This window comes from Budorcas taxicolor, chromosome 18 (assembly GCF_023091745.1).
Source record: "Budorcas taxicolor isolate Tak-1 chromosome 18, Takin1.1, whole genome shotgun sequence".
In the NCBI taxonomy this organism is placed as follows: Eukaryota; Metazoa; Chordata; class Mammalia; order Artiodactyla; family Bovidae; genus Budorcas; species Budorcas taxicolor.
Window position 1 is genome coordinate 63332930 of NC_068927.1, and position 26731 is coordinate 63359660.

The 26731-nt window shown below is 44.9% G+C and overlaps 1 protein-coding gene and 1 pseudogene across 1 annotated transcript; both read left to right on the forward strand.

Moving 5' to 3' along the window:
- Positions 1 to 938: 938 nt before the first annotated feature.
- Positions 939 to 15522, forward strand: LOC128062904 (cationic amino acid transporter 3-like). Its single transcript, XM_052655361.1, has 11 exons — positions 939 to 1323; positions 2309 to 2467; positions 4620 to 4797; positions 5001 to 5113; positions 5267 to 5489; positions 5643 to 5782; positions 5885 to 5987; positions 14319 to 14518; positions 14717 to 14883; positions 15154 to 15262; positions 15425 to 15522. Exons 1-11 carry the CDS (start codon positions 954 to 956, stop codon positions 15520 to 15522), a joined length of 1860 nt encoding a protein of 619 aa, XP_052511321.1. The 5' UTR covers positions 939 to 953.
- A 64-nt stretch (positions 15523 to 15586) lies between these two features.
- On the forward strand, positions 15587 to 21473 carry LOC128064068 (cationic amino acid transporter 3-like; annotated as a pseudogene).
- The last annotated feature ends 5258 nt before the right edge of the window (positions 21474 to 26731 follow it).

The following is a 26731-nucleotide window of genomic DNA, read 5'->3' on the forward strand; positions in this document are numbered from 1 at the left end:
ATCTTACAGTTAGATCTTTGTTGCCACAAAATGGGAAAATGGACTGAGGTTAACTCTCCTGACATTCTAAATGACCCCCTTCTAACGTCTCCCAACTCTCAGGGGGGACCCAAGCTTCGCCAATCCTGTTGTTGTTTAGTTGCTCAGTCTTGTCTGACTCTTTGCAATCCCTTTTACTATGGCCTGCCAGGCTCCAGGTTTCCTTACTCCTTGCGATTCTGTAATTTTAAGGTACTTTATTTGTAAAAGGAAAAATTGCTAACTGTCATCTGACAACACATGGTTGCCACAAATGTTCAATTTTTTTTTTAAAGGCTGCATATTGCGGCACAATAAATGGATGTACCTTTGTGCTTGTACATGTACATTTGAGCAGTTAAAGGAGAGACAGAAAGCTTTTCCTGAGTCTGCGGGTCTTAACTGCCCTCAGCTCAAGACAATCCAGGGATTTCCCAGGGGTCTCAGTGGTAAAGAGTCCACCTGCCAATGCAGGAGACATAGGAGACTCAGATTTGATCCCTGGGTTGGGAAGAGCACCTGGAAGAGATCATGGCAACCCACTCCAGCATTCTTGCCTGGAGAATCCCACAGCAGGGGAGCCTGGCAGGCTGCAGTCCAGGGGGTCTCAAAGAGTCAGACAGAGTGAGCACAGACACACACCCAACAATCCATATTCCAAGTGGCACATTTTGGGGGAGACCTAATCCTCTCCACCTCACTTCTCTTTAAAAAGCCTTTCCAGTAACTTTAAAACATGTGAGAAGATTTCCTTGTGTTTAAAGAAACCAAAGCTCATAGATGGAGACCTTGTCCCAAGTGTCCTTTTACCACCTGCCCCTCATCGCTCCACTGCTCCGTGGAATTGGACTCCCAGGGCCAAGGGCGGGTGGACCTTGCTGATGGCTTCGTGTCTTGTTTCCTCGGCAGATCACAGCTCCTCAACTCCATCCAGGATGCGGTGTCAGGATCTCCACCAGTTTGGTCAGAAGCTGGTCCGCAGGCGGCTCCTGGAGCCCACCAAGGATTCTGACAGTCCCACGGCTCCTCTGAACATCCTGAAGCTGGTGGCCTTCGGTGTGGCCAGCACCCTGGGGGCCGGCGTGTACATCCTGGTGGGAGAAGTGGCCATGTTCATCGCTGGGCCAGCGATCGTCATCTCCTTCTTGGTGGCTGCTGTGTCTTCTGTGTTGTCTGGGCTCTGCTATGCCGAGTTTGGGACACGGGTCTCGTGGACTGGTTCTGCATATCTCTACAGCTACATCAGCATGGGAGAACTGTGGGCTTTCGTCACTGCCTGGAACCTCATCCTGTCCTATGTCGTTGGTGAGGGGATGGGTGGGGCTAGGTGTGGGGCTGAAGTTCAGGAGACCAGAAGTGGGAGTTTGGGTCTTTGGTCATGCATGAGAACTGCATCATCCACTCCGTGAGGGGAGGAGGGAAATAACATCTGGAAAAGTCCACAGCTTCATTCTTCTCAGCTCTCCCCTGCTTTCCTTAAATGATGGACCAAGAACCCAGAGGAAAGGGCACTGTAGGGAGTGGGTGAGAGGGAGGCATGGCCCACAGGCTTATCCCCTCACCATACTGAAGTCTCTGCTTAGCGGTTGCCTTCATAGAGTTTCCATTAGCATTTGAACTAAAATTTTAATCCTCATCACACAGACAACTTGCTCCCACTTCTCTCTTTTCTTGCATAACTTTGATCTCTCACTGACATTAAATAGTTAACCTATTTTAGAATTATCTGGGTCTATTTTCCCCACCCCATGAAAAGAAGCTCTCTGAGATTTGGTATTTTTTTTTGTATTTTTTCCCCAACATACAGGACTTCGTGTATTTGTTGTTGTTGTTCCATCACTAAATTGTGTCCAACTCTTTGCAACCCCATGGGCTACAGCACGCCAGGCTCCTCTGTCCTCCAATATCTCCTGGAGTTTGCTCAAACTCATCTCATCCTCTGCCGCCCCCTTCTCCTTTCATCTTCAATCTTTCCCATGTTGGACACCTTCTGACCTGGGGGGCTCCTCTTTGGGCATCATAACTGTTTGCCTTTTCATGCTGTCCACGGGGTCCTCCTAACAAGAATACTGGAGTGGGTTGCCATTTCCTTCTCCAGGGCCCATGTTTTGTCAGAACTCTTCACTGTGACCTGTCCGTCTTGAGTGTTCTTGCATGGCATGGCTCATAGTTTTATTGAGCTATGCTCGCCCTTCACCACGACAATGCTGTGATCCACAAAGTGGTCTTGGTGTATAGGGGGGGTCCAATTTATATTTATCAATGAATGTTCCTTCTTATTCTGCTTCAGGCTCGGGCAGCGTGGCCAGGGCCTGGAGCATCGCCTTTGGCAGCCTGATTGGGAACCACATCTTTCAGGCCTTAGAGGGAACTTTCTCTCCATATATGCCCTACTATCTGGCCAAGTATCCAGACTTTGTCGCCCTGTCCCTGGTGCTGTTGCTCACGGGTGAGACAGGGATCCAAGTTAGGGTGGGAAGACTGGGATGTGGGATGGCAGGGGAACTAGGGTGGGAAAGGCGTGAGGTGGCAGAACTGTGGGAACTAGAAATTAGGGTCTGGTTAATGAAAGACGGACTTCCCTGGTGGCTCAGAGGGTAAAGAGTCTGCCTGCAATGCAGGAGACCTGGGTTCAATCCCTGGGTCAGGAAGATCCCCTGGGAAAGAAATGGCAACCCCCTCCAGTACTCTTGCCTGGAAATTCCCATGAACAGAGACTGCTAGACTACAGTCCATGGGATCACAAAGAGTCAGACACGACTGAGCAACTTCGCCCCTTAACGAAAGACAGGAATTCAAGATGTAGACCATTGTTTCCCACCCTCAGCATTACTGACCTTCCAGGCAGAAACAGCCTTTGGTTTTGGGGGCACTGCAGGATTTTCTTCATCAATCACTGTCAGGTGTGTAGCATCTTTGGACTTCATTCACTAAACACCTGTGACTCATATTTCCCAAATTGTGACAATTGGGATGTCTCCAGACATTACCAAATGTCCCTTGGGGACCCAAATCACCCCCAGCTGAGAATCATTTAGTTAGAGTGACAAATTTCTTCCTCTGTACTGAGACTTTTTTCAAACGGGAGGAAATTAACATAGTATAAAATTAGCCATTTTATTATTTTTCCTTAGCCTTATTGATATATAATTGACATACAACATTATGTAAACTGAAGGTGAACATCATGATGATTTGATAGTTGTGTATATTATGTGACTGGAATAGGAAATGGCAACCCACTCCAGTAATCTTGCCTGGAAAATTCCATGGACAGAGGAGCCTGGCAGGCTACAGTCCATGGAGTCTCAAAGGGTCAGAGCAACTGAGCCCATATTATATAATGGCCACAGTATGAAACTAACCATGTTAAAGTGTGCAGTTCAGTGGTACTTACGGAATTCAAATCTGTATGCAGGTCAGGAAGCAACAGTTAGAACTGGACATGGAACAACAGACTGGTTCCAAATAGGAAAATGAGTCCGTCAAGGCTGTATATTGTCACCCTGCTTATTTAACTTATATGCAGGGTACATCATGAGAAACGCTGGACTGGAAGAAACACAAGCTGGAATCCAGATTGCCGGGAGAAATATCAATAACCTCAGATATGCAGATGACACCACCCTTATGGCAGAAAGTGAAGAGGAACTAAAAAGCCTCTTGATGAAAGTGAAAGAGGAGAGTGAAAATGTTGGCTTAAAGCTCAACATTCAGAAAACGAAGATCATGGCATCTGGTCCCATTACTTCATGGGAAATAGATGGGGAAACAGTAGAAACAGTGTCTGAGTTTATTTTTTGGGGCTCCAAAATCACTGCAGATGGTGACTGCAGCCATGAAATTAAAAGACGCTTACTCCTTGGAAGAAAAGTTATGACCAACCTAGATAGCATATTCAAAAGCAGAGACATTACTTTGCCAACAAAGGTCCGTCTAGTCAAGGCTATGGTTTTTCCTGTGGTCATGTATGGATGTGAGAGTTGGACTGTGAAGAAGGCTGAGCGCTGAAGAATTGATGCTTTTGAACTGTGGTGTTGGAGAAGACTCTTGAGAGTCCCTTGGACTGCAAGGAGATCCAACTCGTCCATTCTGAAGGAGATCAACCCTGGGATTTCTTTGGAAGGAATGATGCTAAAGCTGAAACTCCAGTACTTTGGCCACCTGATGCGAAGAGTTGACTCATTGGAAAAGACTGTGATGCTGGGAGGGATTGGGGGCAGGAGGAGAAGGGGACGACCCAGGATGAGATGGCTGTATGGCATCACGGACTCAATGGACGTGAGTCTGAGTGAACTCCGGGAGTTAGTGATGGACAGCGAGGCCTGGAGTGCTGCGATTCATGGGGTCGCAAAGAGTCGGACACGGCTGAGTGACTGAACTGAACTGAACTACGGCATTCAAGACATATAACCATCACTTTCATCTAGCTTCAAATATTTTCATCACAGCAAAAGAAAACCCACTACCCACTGAGCAAAGACAAACTATTCATCTTAATCTCCCAGCCCCCTAACCCCTGGCAACTACTAGTCTGCTTTCTGTGTCTGTGGATTTGATTTGGTTATCTTGGAATGTCTCATATTCCATCTTTCCCACAGGAGTACTGGTTCTGGGGGCTCGTGAGTCAGTCCTGGTTGGAAAAATATCCACAGGCATCAACCTTTTGGTTCTCAGCTTCATCATCCTCTCTGGCTTCATTAAGGGAGACCTGCACAACTGGAAGCTCACAGAACAGGACTACACATTGAACACGTCTGAATCTGGTGACATCTATAGGTCAGGAGGGTGCTCTGTTCCTTGTCATGCTTGTTGGGGCTGGTGCAGAGCTGGGAATCTGGCAGGGACTAAAGAGACCTGGGCTGGTGGATCTGGATAATGAGGTCCTGGAGCCCAGGGCTTGTGGTATTAAGGGTGAAGTCCAGCAGAGATGACTGAACGCACCTCCCTCACGGTCTATCTTGTTTCTTCTCTCACTGTAGCTTGGGCCCTCTGGGTTCTGGAGGGTTTGTGCCCTTCTACTATGACGGAATTCTCCATGGAGCAGCTCTATGTTTCTACTCGTTTGTGGGTTTTGATGACATTGTCACTAAAGGTAACAGTGTTTTGTGTGTCCCATCAGGGGATTGGGCTGCCCTTGGGCATAGGCGTTGATAGATTTTAAAAGCTTTTCAAAGTTCAAGAGGAAAGTAGTTTTTGTGTTGTGCTTTAGTGTTTTCCTAATCCGAGATGTTTACCAACCCTGCAGGGGAAAAAGCCCCAAATCCTCATCGCTCCATCCCCATCAGCATCATGATCACGGTCTTCATCTGCTTTTTGGCGTATTTTGGTGTCTCGGCGACTCTCACCCTCATGGTGCCCTACTACCAGATTCAGCCTGACAGCCCCTTTCCACAGGCTTTCGTCCATGTTGGGTGGGGCCCTGCCAGATATGTCGTGGCTGTTGGCATCCTCTGTTTTCTTTTATACAGGTCAGTGTCAAGGCCTTCTCTCCATGAACTGTCAGATGCTCAGGTGTTTCAGCCCTTGGGATTGAGAGACAAGAGGGGAAGACCCCTTACCAGGTAGACTAGGGAGCCAGAGCCCTGGTCTCTCCTTCTCAACATCCCCACCATCCCTTCCAGACTGCAGAGCTCCTTGTTCCCCGTGCCTCAGGTGATCCAGGAAATGGCAGAGGACGGGCTCCTTTTCCGAGGACTTTCTCGGACCCATGCCCGCACGAAGACCCCCATCATGGCCACCGTGTCCTCTGGAATTCTCGCAGGTGAGCCTCAGAACCCACTCCTCCTTTTATCCCTTTCCTTATCTGGATATGTCCAGTGGTTTCTCACTGCTGTCCCCCACCTCATTCGTGCCCTCATTCTAGGGATCATGGCGTTGCTCTTTGAGTTCAGTAATCTGGTGGACCTCATGTCGATTGGACACCTGCTGGTTTACTCTTTGGTGGCGTTTTTTGTCCTTGTCCTCAGGTGAGACTCCACTGCACCCTGACTGGGGCTCTTACATTCCTAAAGACTAAATGGCAGTTCGTCCTCTTCAGGTTTTTTTTTTTTTTAATTGGAGGCTAATTACTTTACAATACTGGAGTGTTTTTTGCCATACATTGACATACATCAGCCATAGGTTTACACGTGTTCCCCATCCTGAACCCCCCTCCCACCTCCCTCTGCATCCCATCCCTCTGGGTCATCCCAGTGCACCAGCCCTGAGCACAGTGTCTCATGCATCAAACCTGGACTGGGGATCTGTTTCACATATTATAATATACATGTTTCAATGCTATTCTCTCAGATCATCCCACCCTCGCCTTCTCCCACAGAGTCCAAAAGACTGTTCTATATATCTGTGTCTCTTTTGCTGTCTTGCGTATAGGGTAATCGTTACCATGTTTCTAAATTCCATATATATGCATTAGTATACTGTGTTGGTGTTTTTTTTCTGGCTTACTTCACTCTGTATAATAGGCTCCACCTTCACCCACCTCACTAGAACTGATTCAAATGTATTCTTTTTAATGGCTGAGTAATATTCCATTGTGTATATGTACCAGAGCTTTCTTATCCATTCGTCTGCTGATGGACATCTAGGTTGCTTCCGTGTCCTGGCTATTATAAACAGTGCTGATGAACATTGGGGTACAGGTGTCTCTTTCAATTCTGGTTTCCTTGGTGTGTATGTCCAGCAGTGGGATTGCTGGGTCATATGGCAGTTCTATTTCCAGTGTTTTAAAGGATCTCCACACCGTTCTCCATAGTAGCTGCACTAATTTGCATTCCCACAAACAATGTAAGAGGATTCCCTTTTATCCACACCCTCTCCAGCATTTATTGTTTGTAGATTTTTGGATAGCAGCCATTCAGACTGGTGTGAGATGGTACCTCATTGTGGTTTTGATTTGAATTTCTCTGATAATGAGTCATCTTGAGCATCTTTTCTTGTGTTAGCCACCTCTATGTCTTTGGAGAAACGACTGCTTAATTCTTTGGCCCACTTTTTCATTGGGTCGTTTATTTTTCTGGAACTGAGCTGCAGGAGCTGCTTGTATATTTTTAAGGTTAATTCTTTGTCAGTTGTTTTGTTTGCTATTCTTTCCCCCCATTCTGAAGGCTGTCTTTTCAGATTGCTCATGGTTTCCTTTGTTGTGAAAAGCTTTTCAGTTTAATTAGGTCCATTTGTTTATCTTTGCTTTTATTTTCATTACTCTGGGAGGTGGGTCATAGAGGATCCTGCTGTGTTTATGTCAGAGAGTGTTTCGCCTATGTTTTCCTCTAGAGTTTTATAGTTACTGGTCTTACATTTAGATCTTTAATCCATTTCGAGTTTATTTTTGTGCATGGTGTTAGAAAGTGTTTTAGTTTCATTCTTTTACAAGTAGTTGACCAGTTTTCCCAGCACCACTTGTTAAAAAGATTGTCTTTTCTCCATTGTATATTCTTGCCTCTTTTGTCAAAGATAAGGTGTCCATAGGTGCGTGGATTTATCTCTCAGCTTTCTATTTTGTTCCATTGATCTATACTTCTTTGTGCCAGTACCATACTGTCTTGATGACTGTAGCTTTGTAGTAGAGCCTGAAGTCAGGCAAGTTGATTTCTCCAGTTCCATTCTTCTTTCTGAGGATTGCTTTGGCTTTTCAAGGTTTTTTGTATTTCCATAAAAATTGTGAAATTATTTTTTCTAGTTCTGTGAAAAATACTGTTGGTAGCTTGATAGGGATTGCATTGAATGTGTAGACTGCTTTGGGTAGTATACTCATTTTCACTATATTGATTCTTTCAATCCATGAATATAGTATATTTCTCCATCTATTTGTGTCCTCTTTGATTTCTTTCATCACTATTTTATACTTTTCTATGTATAGGTCTTTTTTTTTTTTTAGGTAGATATATTCCTAAATATTTTATTCTTTTTGTTGCAATGGTGAATGGAATTGTTTCCTTAATTTCTTTTTCTGTTTTCTCATTGTTAGTGTATAGGAATGCAAGGATTTTTGTATGTTGATTTTTTATCCTGTAAGTTTACTATATTCATTGATTAGCTCTAGCAATTTTCTGGTGGAGTCTTTAGGGTTTTCTATGTAGAGGATCATGTCATCTGCAAACAATGAGAGTTTTACTTCTTGTTTTCCAATCTGGATTCCTTTTATTTCTTTTTCTGCTCTGATTGCCGTGACCAAAACTTCCAAAACTATGTTGAATAGCAGTGGTGAGAATGGGCACTCTTGCCTTGTTTCTGACTTTAGGGGAAATGCTTTCAATTTTTCCCCATTGAGGATAAAGTTTGCTGTGGGTTTGTCACATATAGCTTTTATTATGTTGAGGTATGTTCCTTCTATGCCTATTTTCTGGAGAGTTTTTATCATAGATGGATGTTGAATTTTGTCAAAGGCTTTCTCTGCATCTATGGAGAGAATCATATGTTTTTATCTTTCAATTTGTTAATATGGTGTATTACATTGATTAATTTGTGGATATTAAAGAATCCTTGCATCCCTGGGATAAAGCCCACTTGGTCATGATGTGTGATCTTTTTAATGTGTTGTTGGATCCTGTTTGCTAGCATTTTGTTAAGGATTTTTGCATCTATGTTCATCAGTGATATTGGCCTGTAGTTTTGTCTTTTTTTGTGGCATCTTTGTCAGGTTTTGATATTAGGGTGTTGCTGGCCTCATAAAATGACTTTGGCAGTTGACCTTCCTGTGCACTTTTCTGGAAGAGTTTGAGTAGGATAGGTGTTAGCTCTTTAAATTTTTGGTTGAATTCAGCTGTGAAGCTATCTGGTCCTGGGCTTTTGTTTGTTGGAAGATTTCTGATTACAGTTTTGATTTCTGTGCTTGTGATGGGTCTGTTAAGATTTTCTATTTCTTCCTGGTTCAGTTTAGGAAAGTTGTACTTTTCTGAGAATTTTCGCATTTCTTCCAAGCTGTCCATTTTATTGGCATATAGTTGCTCATAGTAGTCTCTTATTATCCTTTGTATTTCTGTGTTGTCTGCTGTGATTTCTCCATTTTCATTTCTAATTGTGTTGATTTGATTCTTCTCCCTTTGTTTCTTGATGAGTCTGGCTAATGTTTTGTCAATGTTATTTATCTTCTCAAAGAAGCAGCTTTTATCTTTGTTGATTTTTGCTATCGTCTCTTTTGTTTCTTTTTCATTTCTTTCTTCCCTAATTTTTATGATTCCTTTCCTTCTACTAACCCTGGAGTTCTTCATTTCCTCCTTTTCTAGTTGCTTTAGGTGGAGAGGTAGGTTATTTATTTGACTTTTTTCTTGTTTCTTGAGGTGAGCCTGTATTGCTATGAACCCTTCCCTTACCACTGCTTTTACAGTGTCCCATAGGTTTTGGGTTGTTGTGTTTTCATTTTCATTCATTTCTATGCATATTTTTATTCCTTTTTTATTTTTTCTATGATTTGTTGGTTATTCAGAAGCGAATTGTTTAGCCTCTATATGTTGGAATTAAAAAAATTTTTTTTTCCTGTATTTGACATCTAATCTTACTGCATTGTGGTCAGAAAAGATGCTTAGAATGATTTCAGTTTTTTTGAATTTACCAAGGCTAGATTTATGGCCCAGGATGTGGTCTATCCTCAAGAAGGTTCCATGTGCACTTGAGAAAAGGGTGAAATTCCTTGTTTTGGGGTGAAATGTCCTATAGATATCAATTAGGCCTAACTAGTCCATTGTGTCATTTAAAGTTTGTGTTTCCTTGTTAATTTTCTGTTTAGTTGATCTATCCATAGGTGTGAGTGGGGTATTAAGGTCTCCCACTATTATTGTGTTACTGTTAATTTCCCCTTTCATACTTGTTAGCATTGCCTTACATATTGTGGTGCTCCTGTGTTGGATCCGTATATATTTATAATTGTTACATCTTCTTCTTGAATTGACCCTTTGATCATTATGTAGTGTCCTTCTTTGTCTCTTTTCACAGCCCTTGTTTTGAAGTCTGTTTTATCTGATATGAATATCGCTACTCCTGCTTTTTTTTGTTTGTTTGTTTTGTTTTCCATTTACATGAAATATCTTTTTCCAGCTCTTCACTTTCAGTCTGTATGTGTCCCTTGTTTTTAGGTGGGTCGACAGGGAGGCCTGGCGTGCTGCGATTCATGGGGTCGCAAAAAGTCAGACACGACTGAGCGACTGAACTGAACTGACATTGTAGATAGTATATATGGGTGTCTTCTTTATGTATCCATTCAGCCAGTCTTTGTCTTTTGGCTGGGACATTCAACCCATTTACATTTAAGGTAATTATTGATAAGTATGATCCTGTTGCCATTTACTTTGTCATTTGGGTTTGAGTCTATAAACCGTTTCTGTGTTTCCTGCCTAGAGAAGATCCTTTAGAATTTGTTGAAGAGCTGGTTTGGTGGTGCTGAATTTCTCAGCTTTTGCTTGTCTGTAAAGCTTTTGATTTCTCCTTCATATTTGAATGAGATCCTTGCTGGGTACAGTCATCTGGGTTGTAGGTTTTGCTCTTTCATCAGTTTAAGTATGTCCTTCAGGCCATTCCCCTCTGGCCTGAAGAGTTTCTATTGAAAGATCAGCTGTTATTCTTATGAGAATCCCCTTGTGTGTTATTTGTTGTTTTTCCCTTGCTGCTTTTAATATTTATTTTTTGTGTTTGATCTTTGTTAATTTGATTAATATGTGTCTTGGGGTGTTTTGCTTTGGGTTTATCCTGTTTGAGACTCTCTGGGTTTTTTGGAGTTGGGTGACTATTTCTCCATTTTAGGGAGGTTTTCAACTATTATCTCTTTAAGTATTTTCTCATGGCCTTTCTTTTCGTCTTCCTCTTCTGGGACTCCTATGATTCGAATGTTAGGGAGTTTCACATTGTCCCAAGGTCCCTAAGGTTGTCCTCATTTCTTTTAATTCTTTTTTCCTCTGTGCTTCATTTATTTCTACCATTCTATCTTCTACCTCACTTATCCTATCTTCTGCCTCCTTTAAACTACTGTTGGTTCCCTCAGGAGTGTTTTTGATCTCATTTATTGCATTATTCATTATTGAGTGACTCTTTTTCATTTCTTCTAGGTCCTTGTTAAACATCTCTTGCATCTTCTCAATCCTTGTCTCCAGGCTGTTTATCTGTAACTCCATTTTGTTTTCAAGATTTTGGTTCATTTTTACTATCACTTTTCTGAATTCTTTTTCAGGTAGACTCCCTATCTCCTGTTTTTTTTTGGTTTGGTTGTCTTTTATCATGTTCCTTTACATGCTGAGTATTTCTCTGCCTTTTCATCTTATTTAGGTTGCTGTGTTTGGGGTGGCCTTTCTGTATTCTGGCAGTTTGTGGTTCCTCTTTATTGTGGAGATTCCTTCTTGTTTGTGGGGTTGGACGTGCAGCTTGTCAAGGTTTCCTGGTTAGGGAAGCTTGCGTCGGTGTTCTGGTGGGTGGAGCTGGATTTTTTCTCTCTGGAGTGTAATGAAGTGTCCAGTAGTGAGTTTTGAGATGTCTGTGGGTTTGGCGTGACTTAGGGTAGCCTGTATACTGAAGCTCAGGGCTATGTTCCTGCATTGCTGGAGAATATGCGTGGAGGTCTTGCTCTGGAACTTATTGGCTGGTGGGTGGTGCTTGGTTTCAGTGTAGGTATGGAGGCCTTTGGATGATCTCTTATCAATGAATGTTCCCTGGAGTCAGGAGTTCTCTGGTGTTCTCAGGTTTTGGGCTTAAGTCTCCCGCCTCTGGTTTTCAGTCTTATTCTTACAATAGCCTCAAGACTTCTCCATCCATACAGCACTGATGATAAAACTTCTAGGTTAATGGTGAAAACATTCTCCACAGTGAGGGACACCCAGAGAGGTTCACAGAGTTACATGGAGAAGAGAAGAGGGAGGAGGGAGACAGAGGTAACCAGGAGGAGAAGAGGGGGAATCAAAAGGGGAGAGAGCAAGCTAGCCAGTAAACAATTCCCTATGTGCTCTCCACAGTCTGGAACCCTTAGAGAGGTTCACAGAGTTACACAGAGAAGAGAAGAGGGACGAAGGAGATAGAGGTGACAAGAAGGAGAAGAGGGGGAATCAAAAGGGGAGAGAGCAAGCTAGCCAGTAATCAATTCCCTATGTGCTCTTCACAGTCTGGAACCCTCAGAGAGGTTCATGGAGTTACATAGAGAAGAGGAGAGGAAGGAAGGAAATAGAGGTGAGCAGGAGGAGAAAGGGGGGGAATCAAAAGGAGAGAGATACATCTAGGCTGTATTCTGTTCCCTAAGTGTTCTCAACAGCCTGGAAAACACACAGAGATTTACAGAGTGGGTAAGAGAAGAGAAGGGGGAGAGAGGAGATAGAGGTGACCTGGGGGAGAAAAAAGAGAGTCAAAAGGGGGAGAGATTAATCAAGCCAGTAATCACACTCCTAAGTAAAAATGGGTACTGAAGATTGGATTCTTAAATGGACAAAATTGATAACAAATACCGTAAAGCAAAGATAAAAAAAAATCTAGAGTCGAGGTTAGACTCTCAAAAATACAATATCATTTTAAAAAATCACAAAATGTATAAGAAATATATATGAAGTTTGCTTTAAAAATAGGGTCTTTTTTTGCAATGTAATAGTAGTTTATGAAAATGAAAATTAAAGGAGTAATAGAGGAATTTTAAAAAAAGGAAAAAAAATTTAATTTAAAAAATGATAGTAAAAATATATCTAGGAGTTTCTCTGGAGCTGTTGTGGGCAGTGTGGGGTCAGTTCAGTTTCAGATAGTTCCTTGTTCCAGCCTATATTTCTCAAGATCTGTAGGCCCCTTCCAATGTAGTCGGTGTTAACGACAGGGATTTTAATCTGTGGCACCTGTCACTTCCAAAACGGTTCCCTGTGTTTATTTGGCTTCTTCTGTTTGCAGGTCTCTTCGGTGTCTAATTTCCGACCTGACACAAGGGGGCGAAGGTGGTCTCTTTTTTAGGCTCACGTGTTCAGTGGTGCTGTGGGGAGGGAGGAACACTGCAAACAAATATCACAGGCGTGTGTGGGGCGTGCTCACAGTGTCTCAGCCACACTAGGTTTGCCCCTGCTCACGGCGTGTGTGTTTTCCCAGTCTACACTGCTCAGGCTTCAGGTTGCCCTGCAGGGAGCGGGCCCTGGGTTGCATGCACTTCCCAGGTCTAAGCTGCTCAGGTTCAGGTTCTCGGGTACTCCACAAAAGCACAGACTTGGTTGGGCCTGTGTTTTGTGCCCTTCCTTGATCCGAGCAGCTCAGGAGACCAGGTGCTTGGCGAGCGCACTCTCCTAAAGTGCGGTGCGACTTATCACTTCCCTGGTCCCAGCCGCTTGGTTTCTGGGGCATGCCTGTCTCCGGTGCGGTGTGTCTTTTCTGAGGAGCTGATCTCTGGCTGCGACCCTGCCAGCGGATGTTAACCTCTGAGAATCTCAGGAAGTCTTGGTTAGAAACTGGAAGCCTGTTTGCAGTTTGGTAGGGGATGCCCTCTCTGGGGCCGAGATTGCCCCTTTCCGGCTCTGGCTGCCCTCCACCAGCCTCCAGCTGGGGATGGCCGGTCCGCAGCCAGCTAGCTCTCCTCTGGTATTCGCTCAGTCCTTTGTTCTGTGAGCAGGCTGGCAGTGCCTTAGGTTTGGGCTTTTCGCAGAATAGTTCTCTCCCTCTCTCTCTTTATTTCCCTCTCTCTCTCTAGCTATCCCACCAGTTAGGTTTCTATCTCATGTTAGCTCCCTCAGATTGCCCTCAAAGCATTCAGGCCCAGTCCTTACCCTAAGCAATGCCGCCTGCTCCTCCACATTCAGCCCCTGCTTGTTGGTGGCAGAGGAAAGCGTCTGGGATACTTCTCAGCTGGGAGTAGCTGTTCGGGATGTAACTTGGGTTTTATTTATTTTTCCTCCTGGTTTTGTTGCCCTCTGAGATTCCAAAACTCCCCACAGACCCACCGGTGAGAGGGTTTCCTGGTGTTTGGAAACGTCTCTTTTAAGAACCCCTTCCCGGGACGGATCTCTGTCCCTATTTTGTCTCTCTTTTCATCTTTTATATTTTGTCCTACCTCCTTTTGAAGACAATGGGCTGCTTTTCTGGGTGGCTGATGGCCTCTGCCAACATTCAGAATTTGTTTTGTGGAGTTTGCTCAGCGTTCAAGTGTTCTTTCGATGGATTTGTGGTGGAGAAAGTGGTCTCCCCGTCCTATTCCTCTGCCATCTTTGCCTCACCCCACCCCACCCCCCCCCACCCCCCATCTGCCACCTCCTTCAACCTTCTAAAGTCCTGCTCTGCTTAAGGCAGGAAAGTGGTGCATTAGGATATCTGTTTTTGAATGAGTAGGGACTGCTGTTAATATTCCTATAATATCTCTAATTCAGGTACCAGCCAGCCTGGAATTTAAGCAAGAATGAGAAAACAGAAGACAAAATTCAGATGAAGCCTCTAGTCAAGAAAAATCCTTTGGACTCTGAACCTGAAGCAGGAAGCTCAAAGACTCTCAAGATTCTGTGGTTGCCTATCAGCAGCACCCCCACCCAGAAATCTGCCCAGATGGTCTATGGATGTGCCTTCCTGCTTGGTGAGCACTAGGATGTCTCTTTGGTCATAATTTGAAACTGACAGGGTGGAGTGAGAGTGTATATTTTCTCAGTGCAGCAGTCTTGCAGATATGATGGCCCTTCCTGATACTGGTGGTTTCAGGGAGGGATGTGACCTGAGGTCCTGACGTCTTTGTCTCCTGGGTCCAGCCTGTTCTCCTCCTCCTTGACCCTTGCAGTTCTCCTGCTGATTATCCTCAGCCTGATCCTGGCCCAGTGGCCCAGCCAGGTGTTCTCTGGAGACCCCGTGCTCACAGCAGTGGCTGTGCTGCTGCTGCTGCTCATCACTGGGGTCACGGTCATCATCTGGAGGCAGCCCCAGAACCCCTCTCCTCTTCCGTTCAGGGTAAGTGAGCTGATGTGTCCAAAGTGTCTACCTGGTGTGAATGAAGTCTGTGTCCTTTGAGAGCAAAATATCCTTTCCTGGACAGGGAATGAGGGGAGTTACTGAAACCAATGGACTCTTCCCTGATCCACCCTCAGGGCTTTGCATACATAATCTCAGTAGGCACTGAATGCACAGCCCGAGGAGGACAGGAGCCTCCCACCCACGTGGGGTAGGGTCCCCTTTCAGACATCTGGGCTGTGTTCAGGGATGAGCTGACTCTGCCCACAGGTCCCTGCTCTGCCTGTCCTCCCGCTGGTCAGCATCTTCGTGAACGTTTACCTGATGATGCAGACGACCTCTGGGACCTGGTCCCTGTTTGGCATCTGGAATGCCATTGGTAAGTTGCTTTCTGGGATAAAGAGGTTACTTGAATGACTGAACTCAATATCTTTCTACTATTTCTCCCCACACTGTATCAGATGCCATAGGAGGTCTACTGGGCATTTGGAAGTGAGGAGAGCACCTACGTTTCCTTCTCATCGTCTCATCTCCCTACTAGGGTTTATCATATACTTTGGATACGGGATCCGACACAGCCTGGCAGGGAACAATCATCAACAGCCACCAGCCTCCAGCCTCCACCTCCCAGACTCTTGACATAAACATCCCTGGTGCTGAGTCATCTTAACCACAGGAAGTAGATGTTGCAAGTAACCCCTCCATGCCCTGGTGGATCTGCTGGTGCAAGGGACACTGTGAGCCTCGGTGGAGTGTGAAGGTTGAGGCATCTAAAGCCCTGTATTTGTTGCTTGTGGAGAAAGTGACTGGACTGTTGTGCAATTTTCGGTAAACTTTTCAAAACATACTATACATACTTATAAGTGCATGCTTCATAAGTGTGCAGCAAGATGAATTTTCACGAAGTACCACAATGTAAGCAGCAATGAGAGGAAGAAATAAATTATTATGGGCACATTAGAAGCACCTTCTTGTACTTATTTCTAACAAGAACACAGAGACTGCCCCATTGGAAGGAAACTCAGGTGAGGATGAATTACGTGAAGAGTTATACTCCAGAGACTTCCCTGGCAGTCCAGCGGCTAAGACTCCATGCTCCCAGTGCAGTGGGCATGGGTTCGACCCCTGGTTGGGGACCAAAACCCTGCATGCCCAATGGTGTAGCCAAAAAAAATTGGTTTAAGAATGACTGACTTTCCTCTCCTAGCTTCCCCTTATTAAAATGCAGGTGGACAACATGGGCAAGAGAATCTCTCTGGTTGCAGGTGGGTCGCTTGAGCAAGACAGTGTCCTGGAGAAAATAGGAAGTCAGCAGGCTTGCAGCAATGGAAAAATGACCATAACTTCCTGTCTTAACAATTAACTGAGATTGTTTCCCTTTAAAGATGGTCATGGCTGAGCAGAACTGTCATGGATACAAGTCCACCTTTCCTCAGATCACTGGATTCTCTGAAAAGCATCTTTCTGCTCAATGAAAGCTTGCCCCATGATTTATTGTCTGTTGAGCAGCAAGTGGCTGAATCTGCATTTGGTTAGAAATCTAACTCCAGGTGCAGAATAGTCAATGGGTCCATATGGGTCACCATGTCTCTGAGTTAATATGCTCAGGGTGAATCTTCTACCTTCAAGAGCAAAGAGTGAAAATGGTCATTTATAGTTAGGATGGCCTAATGCTGGAGCTTGGGCTATTGCATATTTTAAAGCATTTATAACTTTACGGCTTTTGTCATTTGTTCAATGGGTCTGGTTGGGTAGACTTTATTAAGGCACAGAGAGATTGGACAATGTGGAAAAAACTAAAATTCTTTAAAACCAAATTTCTGTAAAATTGTGTTGTTGATGTTCAATTGTCAAGTCATGTCAGACTCTTTGCGACCTCATCGACTGCAGCATGTCAGGCTTCCCTGTCCTTCACTATCTCCTGGAGTTTGTTCAAACTCATGTCCACTTAGTCGGAAACCCCCTGAGAGATTTCTTTATTCTGAGCATTGAAAAAGTCAGGATTCTCTCAATTCTTTCAGAATCAATCAGTAAGCCTGTTTTAGTGATGTGTGTGTTTACAAAGTCAAGTCTCACCCTTTGTGACCCCATGGACTGTAGCCTGCCAGGCTCCCCTGTCCATGAGATTCTCCAGGCAAGAATACTGGAGTGGGTTGCCTTTTTCTCTTCAGGGAATCTTCCCGACCCAGGGATCAAACTGGTGTCTTCTGCTTGGCAGGCGGATTCTTTACCACTGAGCCACCTGGGAAGCCCATGAGAAGGGAGTTACTCATCCTTATCCTCAAAATAGATGTTCTTTACCCCAGGGGTTAAAGTAGATGAGCTGTGAGGGTTGGACAATGCAGCCTTGGTTCACACAAAGTTCAGGCTGAACAATGTATAAGCCAAATTGACCTCCCCTCAATATATGAACATTTTCTCCATCCATCACCAACAGATAAAAATCTTAGAACCCCATGATTGAGCAATTCTACCTCTGATGATATACCCAGAAGAAGTGAAAACACACTCTGGAAGAGATATTTGTACACCCATGTTCATAGCAGCGTTATTTGCAATAACTAAAGCACGAGAGCAATCCATGTGCCCACTGACTGAGAAATAGATGAGCCGATGTGGCAAGTGCAAATAACAGAGTATTCTTCATCATTAAAAAGGAAGGGGATCCTAACACATACTGCAACATGAAGGAACCTCATGAACTCATTCTTCTAAGTGAAATAAACCTGACAGGAAAGGACAAATATTCTGTGATTCCACTTAAACGGAGTATCTGGAGTGGTCAGATTCATCAACAAAGGGAGGAGAAGGGTAAGTTCCCAGAATTGGTGGAGGAGAAATAGCTCAGTTGGAATTCCATCACCTCTACCAGCTTTGTTTGTAGTGATGCCTCCTAAGGCCCACTTCACTTCACTTCCAGGATGTCTGGCTCTAGGTGAGTGATCACACCATCATGGTTATCTGGGTCATTATGATCTTTTTTGTACAGTTTTTCTGTGTATTCTTGTCACCTCTTCGTAATATCTTCTGCTTCTGTTAGGTCCATACTGTTTCTGTCCTTTATTGTGCCCACCCATTTTTGCATGAAATGTTCCCTTGGTATTTCTAGTTTTCTTGGAGAGATCTCTAGTCTTTCCCATTCTATTGTTTTCCTCTATTTCTTTGCATTGATCACTTAGGAAGGCTTTCTAATCGCTCCTTGCTATTCTTTGGAACTCTGCATTCAGATGGATATTATCTTTCCTTTTCTCCTTTTCTAAGTTATTTCTAAGGCCTCCTCAGACAACAATTTTGCCTTTTTGCATTTCCTTTTCTTGGGGATAGTCTTAATCATGGCTGTGAAAGTGCTGCACTTAGTATGCCAGCAAATCTGGAAAACTCAGCAGTGACCACAGGACAGGAAAAGATAAATTTTCATTCCAATATCAAAGAAAGGCATTTCCAAGGAATGTTCAAGCTACCGCATAATTGCACTCATACACATGCTAGCAAAGTAATGCTCTAAATTCTCCAAGCTAGGCTTCAACAGTACGTGAAACGAGAACTTCCAGATGCTGAAGCTGGGAATCTGGGGGTTGAAGAGATCTCGGGCTTCCCTGGTGGCTCAGACAGTAAAGAATCCACCTGCAATGCAGGAGCTTCTGCTGCTGCTAAGTCGCTTCAGTCGTGTCTGACTCTGTGCAACCCCCTAGACGGCAGCCCACCAGGGTCCCCGTCCCTGATATTCTCCAGGCAAGAACACTGGAGTGGGTTGCCATTTCCTTCTCCAATGCATGGAAGTGAAAAGTGAAAGTGAAGTTGCTCAGTTGTGTCTGACTCTTAGCGATCCCATGGACTGCAGCCCACCAGGCTCCTCCATCCATGTGATTTTCCAGGCAAGAGTACTGGAGTGGGATGCCATTGCCTTCTCCAGCAATGCAGGAAACCAAGGTTCAATTCCCGGGTCTTCCTGATCCCCTGGAGAAGGGAATGGCACCCCACTCTAGTATTCTTGCCTGGAATATCCCATGCAAAGAGAAGCCTGTTGGGCTACAGTCCATGAGTTTGAAGTTGGACACAACTGAGAAACTAACCTAAAGAGACCTGGCCTAATGTATCCAGGAGGAAGGACTCTTGGGGCCCAGGACTTGTCATATTAAGGGAGGAGTCCAGTATACCTGGCTGAACACACCTTACCCATGTTCTCTCTCATGATAGCTTCGACCCTCTGGGTTCTGGAGGGTTTGTGCCTTTTGGCTTTGATGGGATTCTCTGAGGAGAAGCTTTATGTTTCTACATGTTTATTGGTTTTGATTCCATTGTCACTACAGGTAACACGGTCACTGTGTGTCCCATCCAGGGTGTGGGCTCGGATTGGGCTGACATGTCCATAGGGGTTTCTTTTGGAAGTCAACAGGAAAGGGGATTTTGTGCTTTCACTCTGATGTGTTTCCTGACCCAGTATTTCCTCTAATCCTGCAGGGGAAAAAGCCCCAAATCCTCAGCAGTCCATCCCCATCAGCATCGTGGTCTCAGTCTTGATCTGCTCTGTGGTGTATTTTGGTGTCTCAGCAGCTCTCACCCTCATGGTGCCCTACTACCAAATTCACCCTGACAGCCCCTTTCTACAGGCTTTTCTCCATGTTGGGTGGGACCCTGCCAGATATGCCGTGGCCGTTGGCATCCTCTGTGCTCTTTCATCCAGGTCAGTGTCTTGGTTTTCTCCTCGTTGACTGCCAGATGCTCGGGTATCCCAGCCCTTGGGATTGAGAGACAAGAGAGAAAGACACCTTACCCCATGTAGACGAGGGAGCTGATGCCCTGGTCTCTCCTCCTTCTGCACGTTCTCACTCCTCTCTGTTTTCTCCTGAACACCGATTCGCCATGTTTTGGTTGATCTACACAATGGCAGAGGACGGGCTCCTTTTCCGATTTCTTGCCCAAGTCAACGCCCGTACACGTACCCACATCAGGGTCATCATGATTTCTGGAAACCTTGCAGGTAGATAAACAAAACCACTCCCTTTGGATTATCTTCCTTGGCTTGCATATTTCCAGCTGTTTCTCACTCTATCCCCCCACCTTGTTCATGTCCTCCCTCTAGGGGTCTTGGCGTTACTCTTCCATTTCAGTGATTTGATGGATCTCATGTCACTTCGGTCCCTGCTTGCTAACTTGGTGGCCGATTTTTCTGTCCTTGTGCTCAGGGGAGACTCCACTCCACCCTGACTGGGGGTCTTTGACTTGTGGGGGTTGATGGGGGCTAATCCTCTCTGCCTCATGCTGCCTTCTAGATGTTCTGCTCTGCTTTTGTGAAAAAAGAGATGGATTCGGCTGTGTGATGCTGGGTGAGAAGGGACTGCTCTTCATGTTGCCATCATACCTCTAATTCAGGTATCACTCAGACCAGAATTTAAGCAAGAACCAAAAAACAGAGGAAGAAACTGAGATGGAGCTTGTAGTCAAAGAAAGGTCTTTGGACTCTGTACTTGAAGCCAGCACCTTAAGTTTTCTAAAGAGTCTGTGGTTCCCTCCCAGCACCATCCCCATCCAGAAACTGGCCAGATTGTCTATGGATGTGCCTTCCTGCTTGGTGAGCAGTGGGACTTCTCTTTGGTGGTATTCTGAAATTTCCAGGATGGGTAGGAGCGTATATTTGTCAGTTGAGGTGTCTTGGAGATATGATGGCCCTTCCTGATGTGGGCAGCCTGGGGAGGGGTGTGACCCGAGGTCCTGACATCTTTGGCTCCTGGGTCCAGCCTGTTCTCCTCCACCTTGACCCTTGAAGTTCTCCTGCTGATTATCCTCAGCCTTATCCTGGTCCAGAGGCCCAGCCAGGTGTTCTCTGGAGACCCCGGGCTCACAACAGTGGCTGTGCTGCTGCTGCTGCTCATCACTGGGGTCACGGTCATCATCTGGAGGCAGCCCCAGGACCCCACTGCTCTTCACTTCAAGGTAGGTGACCTCATGTGCCCAAAGTGTCCTCCTTGAGTGAAGGAGGTCTGCGTGCTTTAGGTCTAAGCTTCCTTTGCTGGACCAGGGAAGAAGGGGAGTTGCTGAAACCTATGGACCCTTCCCTGATCCACACAGTGCTTTACATACATGATCTCAGTAGGCACTGAACACACAGCCTGAATTGCACTGAACTTGTCCCTCCCACATGGGATAGGGACTCCCTTTCTGATGTCTAGGGTGTGTTCAGGGATGACCTGACTCTGCCCACAGGTCCCTGCTCTGCCTTTCCTCCCACTGGTGAGCATCTTTGTGAACATTTACCTGATGGAACACATGACCACTGGGACCTGGGTCCTATTTGGCATCTGGATGGTTATTGGTAAGTGACTTTCTGGAGTAAAGAGGCCTCTTGGGTGACTGAACCCAGTCCTCTTCCTACCACCTCTCCCCTAAACTGTGTCAGCTGCCATAATAGGAGGCCTATTGGGTATTTATAAGTGAGGAGAGCACCTGCTTTTACTTCTCGCTGTCTCATTTCCCTACTAGGATTTACCATATACTTGGTATATGGGATCCGATACAACATGGAGGAGAACACTGAGCAACACACCAGCCTCCACCTCCCAAATGCTGGACAAAAACATCGCTGGTGCTGAGTCATCTTAACCACAGGAGAGAGATGCCGCGTGGAATCCCTCCATGCCCTGGAGGATCTGCCGGTTCGAAGGGCACTGTGAGCCTCTATGGACTGTGAAGGCGGAATGCATTTACAGCCGTGTATTTATTGCTAGTGGACAAAATGACTTTAATGCTGCAAATGCTGAAGGAAACACTTAAAAGCATAATACACATCCAGAAAAGAGGATTTTCATGAAAAATGTAGAAAAATGTAACCAGAAACCAGAGGAAGAACTAAGATGTTAACTTGAACATAAGCAGTTCCTTCTTGTGCCTGTTTCCAGTGAAAACACATAGATTGTCACATGGGAAGGAAACACAGGTAACCATATATTGTGACAAGAGCTGTACTTCAGGGGATTTCCCTGGCAGTCCAGTGATCAAGACTTGCCTTTTAATGCAGGGGGTGCAGGTTCAATCCCTGGTCATGGGACTAGGATCCCATATGCCTCATGGCCAAAAAACCAAAACATAAAGCAGAAGCAATAAAGACTTTACAAATATTTTTAAAATCTTAAAAAAAAAAAAAAAAAAAAAAAGAGTTGCACTTTAGGGAATTCCCTGGAGGTCCAGGATTTAGGATGCAGCACTTTCACGGCCATGGATGGCCAGGGTTCATTCCCTGGTTGGGGAACTAAGATCCTGTAAACTGTGCATTGTGGCCAAAAAAATAAGAAAAAACCATAAATGCAAATCTTAAAAAAGAGTTGCATTTTAAACATGAGAAGGCAGACGGGTTGGAAGCAGAAGGAAAGGAAGAGATACACTGTGCAAACAGTAACACAAGCAAGATGCATAGCCATATTAATATCAGATGAAGGAGAATTTAAGAAAAAGAGAATAATAACAGATAAAATGGATTATTTCATTGAGGAAGAGAAATGGTCATTTTCATCTTTCCCTCCAGCTTTACTGAGACATATATCACACTGTGTAATAAGCACTTTACTTTTCTGTCACAGACTCTTAGAATTACATAGTAGAGGTGATGAGGAAAGTTCTTTAATTGGAAAAATAAAAACGCTGCACTGCCAGAAATGAGGAAAGAGGGTGGGAAGTAATGGTTGGTTGATGAATGGTTATGGCTGGGTGGAACTAAAAGATAGGAAGTGAAACTAGAGAAGTAAAAACAAAAAGGTGTTACTGAAGAAAATAATGCTTGAAACTGAGATTATGGACATGGAAGACATTGGTAATCATGAAGTAGAGGACTGTTTGTGGGGATGAGTAACTGCAGTAGAGAGAAGGGGGGATGGAGGTCAAGAAACTGAGCAGCAAAGTTGCTAAATGAATTTAAAAATAGAAGATGAACAGGAAAATTCTGCATGTTCACCGTCTTGCAAGGTCTACTGAAATACAGGCTGGGAAACAATGGAGAGTGAAACTGTTGGGTGAAACTCCGATGGAAGAGGCTGACATCACCTGATTGCTGTTCCTCCCTTACCGCTGGGGGACAACCAGATATCCCATGTTACCCAGTGTGCTGTAACGGGCAACACAGAACACCGCCTGGAGCACAGTCCTGATGAAAAGCTGAATCAGAAAGTCATCAAGCCTCTAGATCAACTACAGCTCATCATGAATATAAGGGATAGATTCACATTTCCACGGAAAACACAATCAGCCAAAACCAGAATGTTGACAATTCCCCAGGGCAGAAGAATGTTCCAGTATTTATACCAGTTAAATGGTATGACCCACAGCCATAAACAGGAACGCCTTTGACTCAGTTCTAATGAGGTGGATGGATGTAGAACCTTTAATACAGAGTGAAGTAAGTTGAAAAAAGAACAAATATCCTACATTAACGCATATGTATGGAATCTAGAAAGATGGTGGTACTGATGAACCTATCTGTAGGGCAGCAGTAGAGACGCAGGCATAGAGAAGAGACTGTGTCCACAGTGGGGGAAGGAGAGGGTGAGACAAACTGAGAGAGGAGCATTGAAACACTTCCATTACCAGGTGTAAAACAGATCGCTAATGGGCAGTTGCTCTATAACCCAGGGAGCTCAGACCCAGTGCTCTGTGACAACCTAGAGGGGTGGATGGGGTGGGAGGTGGGAGAGGAGGCCCAAGAGGGAGGGGACATACGTGTACCTATGGCTGATTCATGGCCATGTATGGCGGAAACCAATAAACCATTGTAAAGCAATTATCCTCCAATTAAAAATTAAAAAAAAAAAGTGTGTGAAATGGATTCCAGATACACTGTCCCCAATGCCCCCCGTTGTTAAAGTGGGGAGTGGAGCTCTTTCCTTCTAAGTCTCTGATGCCTATTTTAGTTCCTGGCACATAGTCGTCTCTATGGCAACGTTAAATGCCTGAACGCCGTCCACTGCTTCCTTTACCTGGCCACACATTTTATGCAGTAGCAACATCATATTGTGGAAACAGTTAAACTTTGCTGCTCTTGGAACAGAAACACGTCCCCCCTTTATCCTCTTAGGTTTTTTGACCAAAGTCTGCAAAAAAGACACAGAAAAAACAAATTACCAGGAGGAAGGATTATATACAGGAGACAACAAAAGTATGACTTGCTAAATGATTAGAGCTACAGGCTTCTGAACCTAACTCAGTAGAGGGGTGTAGGGGGAAAAGGCTTTTATGGGAAGAATAAATGGATTTCTTTGGGAAAGACAAATAAATTAAGAAATTAGAGATGAGACGCTTTGTAATAATATTTGTCTCTGCAGGTGTGAGTGGTCTTTCCAGCTTCTTCAGGCTAGAAAACTCCCAGAGAGCAAAATTAAAAAAAAAAAAAAAGTAAATGTCTCTGTTTCTAATTGGAGGATAATTGCCTTACAACTTTGTGTTGGTTTATGCCATATATCTTCATGAATCAGCCCTGGATAGACCTGTGTCCCCTTCCTCTTGAACCTCCCACCCTATCCCACCCCTCTAGGTGTCACAGAGCATCAGGTCTGAGCTCCCTGCGTCATATGGCAACTTTCCACTGGCCATCTGCTTTACACATGGTCACGTGTCTGTCTCCATGCTACTCTCTCAATGCATCCCACCCTCTCCTCCCACTGTGTCCACAATTATTGTCCTAGTTTTACTCACCATTGGGCCCTTGGGAGCCATTGTGCGCACCCTCTCCTCAGAGAAGGACTTTCTAGCAGCCATACGTACCAGAACTTTCTGCTTTGAGTCTGATGAGGGAGGCTCCGAGAAGGCTTCTTTCTGCCTCCCTTGGATCTCCAAGATCTTCTTTTAAAGTAATCCTCCTGACTACTGAGCCTGTGCTCTAGAGCCCCTGTGCCATAGCTGAAGCCTGTGACCCTAGGATCCGCGCTCCCCAGCAAGAGAAGCCTGAGCACCGTGGCTAGAGAGCAGCCTCCCCATTACTGCAAATGGAGAAAGCCCCCGCAGCACGAAGACCCTGCCCAGCCAACAAGAAACACAGAAGTGGCTCAGACGGTCAAGACTCCGCCTGCAATGCAGGAGACCCTGGTTCAAACACAGGGTTTGGGAGGATCCCCTGGAGAAGGAAATGGCAATCCACTCCGGTATTCTTGCCTGGAGAATGCCAAGGACAGAGGACCCTGGCGGGCCATAGTCCGTGGACTCACAAAGAGTCAGACATGACTGAATGACTAATACTATATATTTTTTTTAAACCAGCTTTGGGGGTTCAAGTGCATCCTCACTTAACCAACTAAAACTCTCTGAAATAGGTTAAGCCTCTTTCATCTTGTGTGGCTGTTTTTTTTTTTTTTTTTTTTAAACTTACAATATTGTAAATCAGCTATACTTCAATGTTAAAAAAAGAAGCAAATGTGAGAGTCCATCAAGTGCTGCATTTTGGTCTCCTTTCGCTGCTTTGTGCCCAGGGTTTTAGCACCTGGGTCACTTGACTCGGGTCAGAATCTAGTCAACACTTCACTAGCATCCTTCAAAGCTGCAATATTCCCCTCTCACTCTCGGGTTTTCCTTCCAGGAGGAGCAGGGCTCCTGATCTCTTGCATCGTTTTCCTTCTCCATCTCTGTGCTCAGCTCTCCCAGCAAACAGAGCTCCCTGAAGAAGCAGACCAAGTCACACCCCCTTTACCCTCTTCCATCCTTTGTGCAAGGCTGAGTGCACAAAGGATGGAAGATGCTGGTTCTATGTTTGTTACTTGAATTGACATCAGAGTCCTTAAGTTCCCCTTCTCCTGGTTGGGGTCCAGCTGGGCTTGTGTGTCCCCCCGCACTGGAGTGTCTCAGGTCATGTGCAGACAGTGGGGAGTCCAGCAAGAGGACTGGGAGGGAGCAGGGTTGTAAGTCGGGTCCCAAGTCTTATAGCTCACACGTCTCATGGTCCTTTATGATCAAATGAGTTCAAGTGTTCATGGAAAGACTCAATAAATAATCTAACAGGAATAAAAGAGTTTTACTTGAGCCCAGCTGAGCACTATAGCCTAGGAGGCAGCCTCTTAAGTAACTCTGAAAAACTGATCTGGCTTTCTTTTCTTTTTTGGCCCTGCTGCATGGCATGTGGGAGGAGGGGAGTGTGCAGGGTCCTTAGTTCAAACCAGGGATCGAACCCATGCCCACTGCAGTGAACACCCAGAGTAGTGCCAGGGAATTCTCAGAACTGTCCCACTGAAGCATGGTTTCCGGCACAGTCTTATGCCCCATCCAACAGAGAACATACATCACACACGACAGGGTGTATTCCTTCAAGTTTCAAAAAGAAACAGACTTAGTATGTAGACAGTGAGACAGCAGGGCCCTGGTGTCCGGGAAGCGAACCTTATCTCGGCGGGAGTGTTAACATGGATGCCATGAGAATGGAGATGCTCATTCTTATCTTCAAACCAGAGGCTCTTTACCTCAATGGTTAAAGCAGATGAGCTGTGGGGGTTAGACAGGCTGGTTTAGTTCACACACAGTTCAAGATGAACCATGTATAAGCAAAATGACTTTCCTGTACCTCAATATGTGAACATTTTCTCCATCACAAGCAGATAAAAATCTTAGAACTTTATGCTCTAGCAATTCTACCTCTGAGGATATACCAAGAAGAACTGAGAGTGCACCCATGGTCATAGCAGCATTTTTCACAATAATTAAAACATGAAGGCAACCCAAGTGCCCACTGACCAAAGAATGGATAAGCCAATGTGATAGGTACCAATAATAGAGTATTACTCAGCACTACAAAGGAAGGGAATTCTAACACATGATGGATGCAGCTTGTTGATATCATACTCAGTAAAATAAGCATGACTACACTTGAGAACTATTGTGT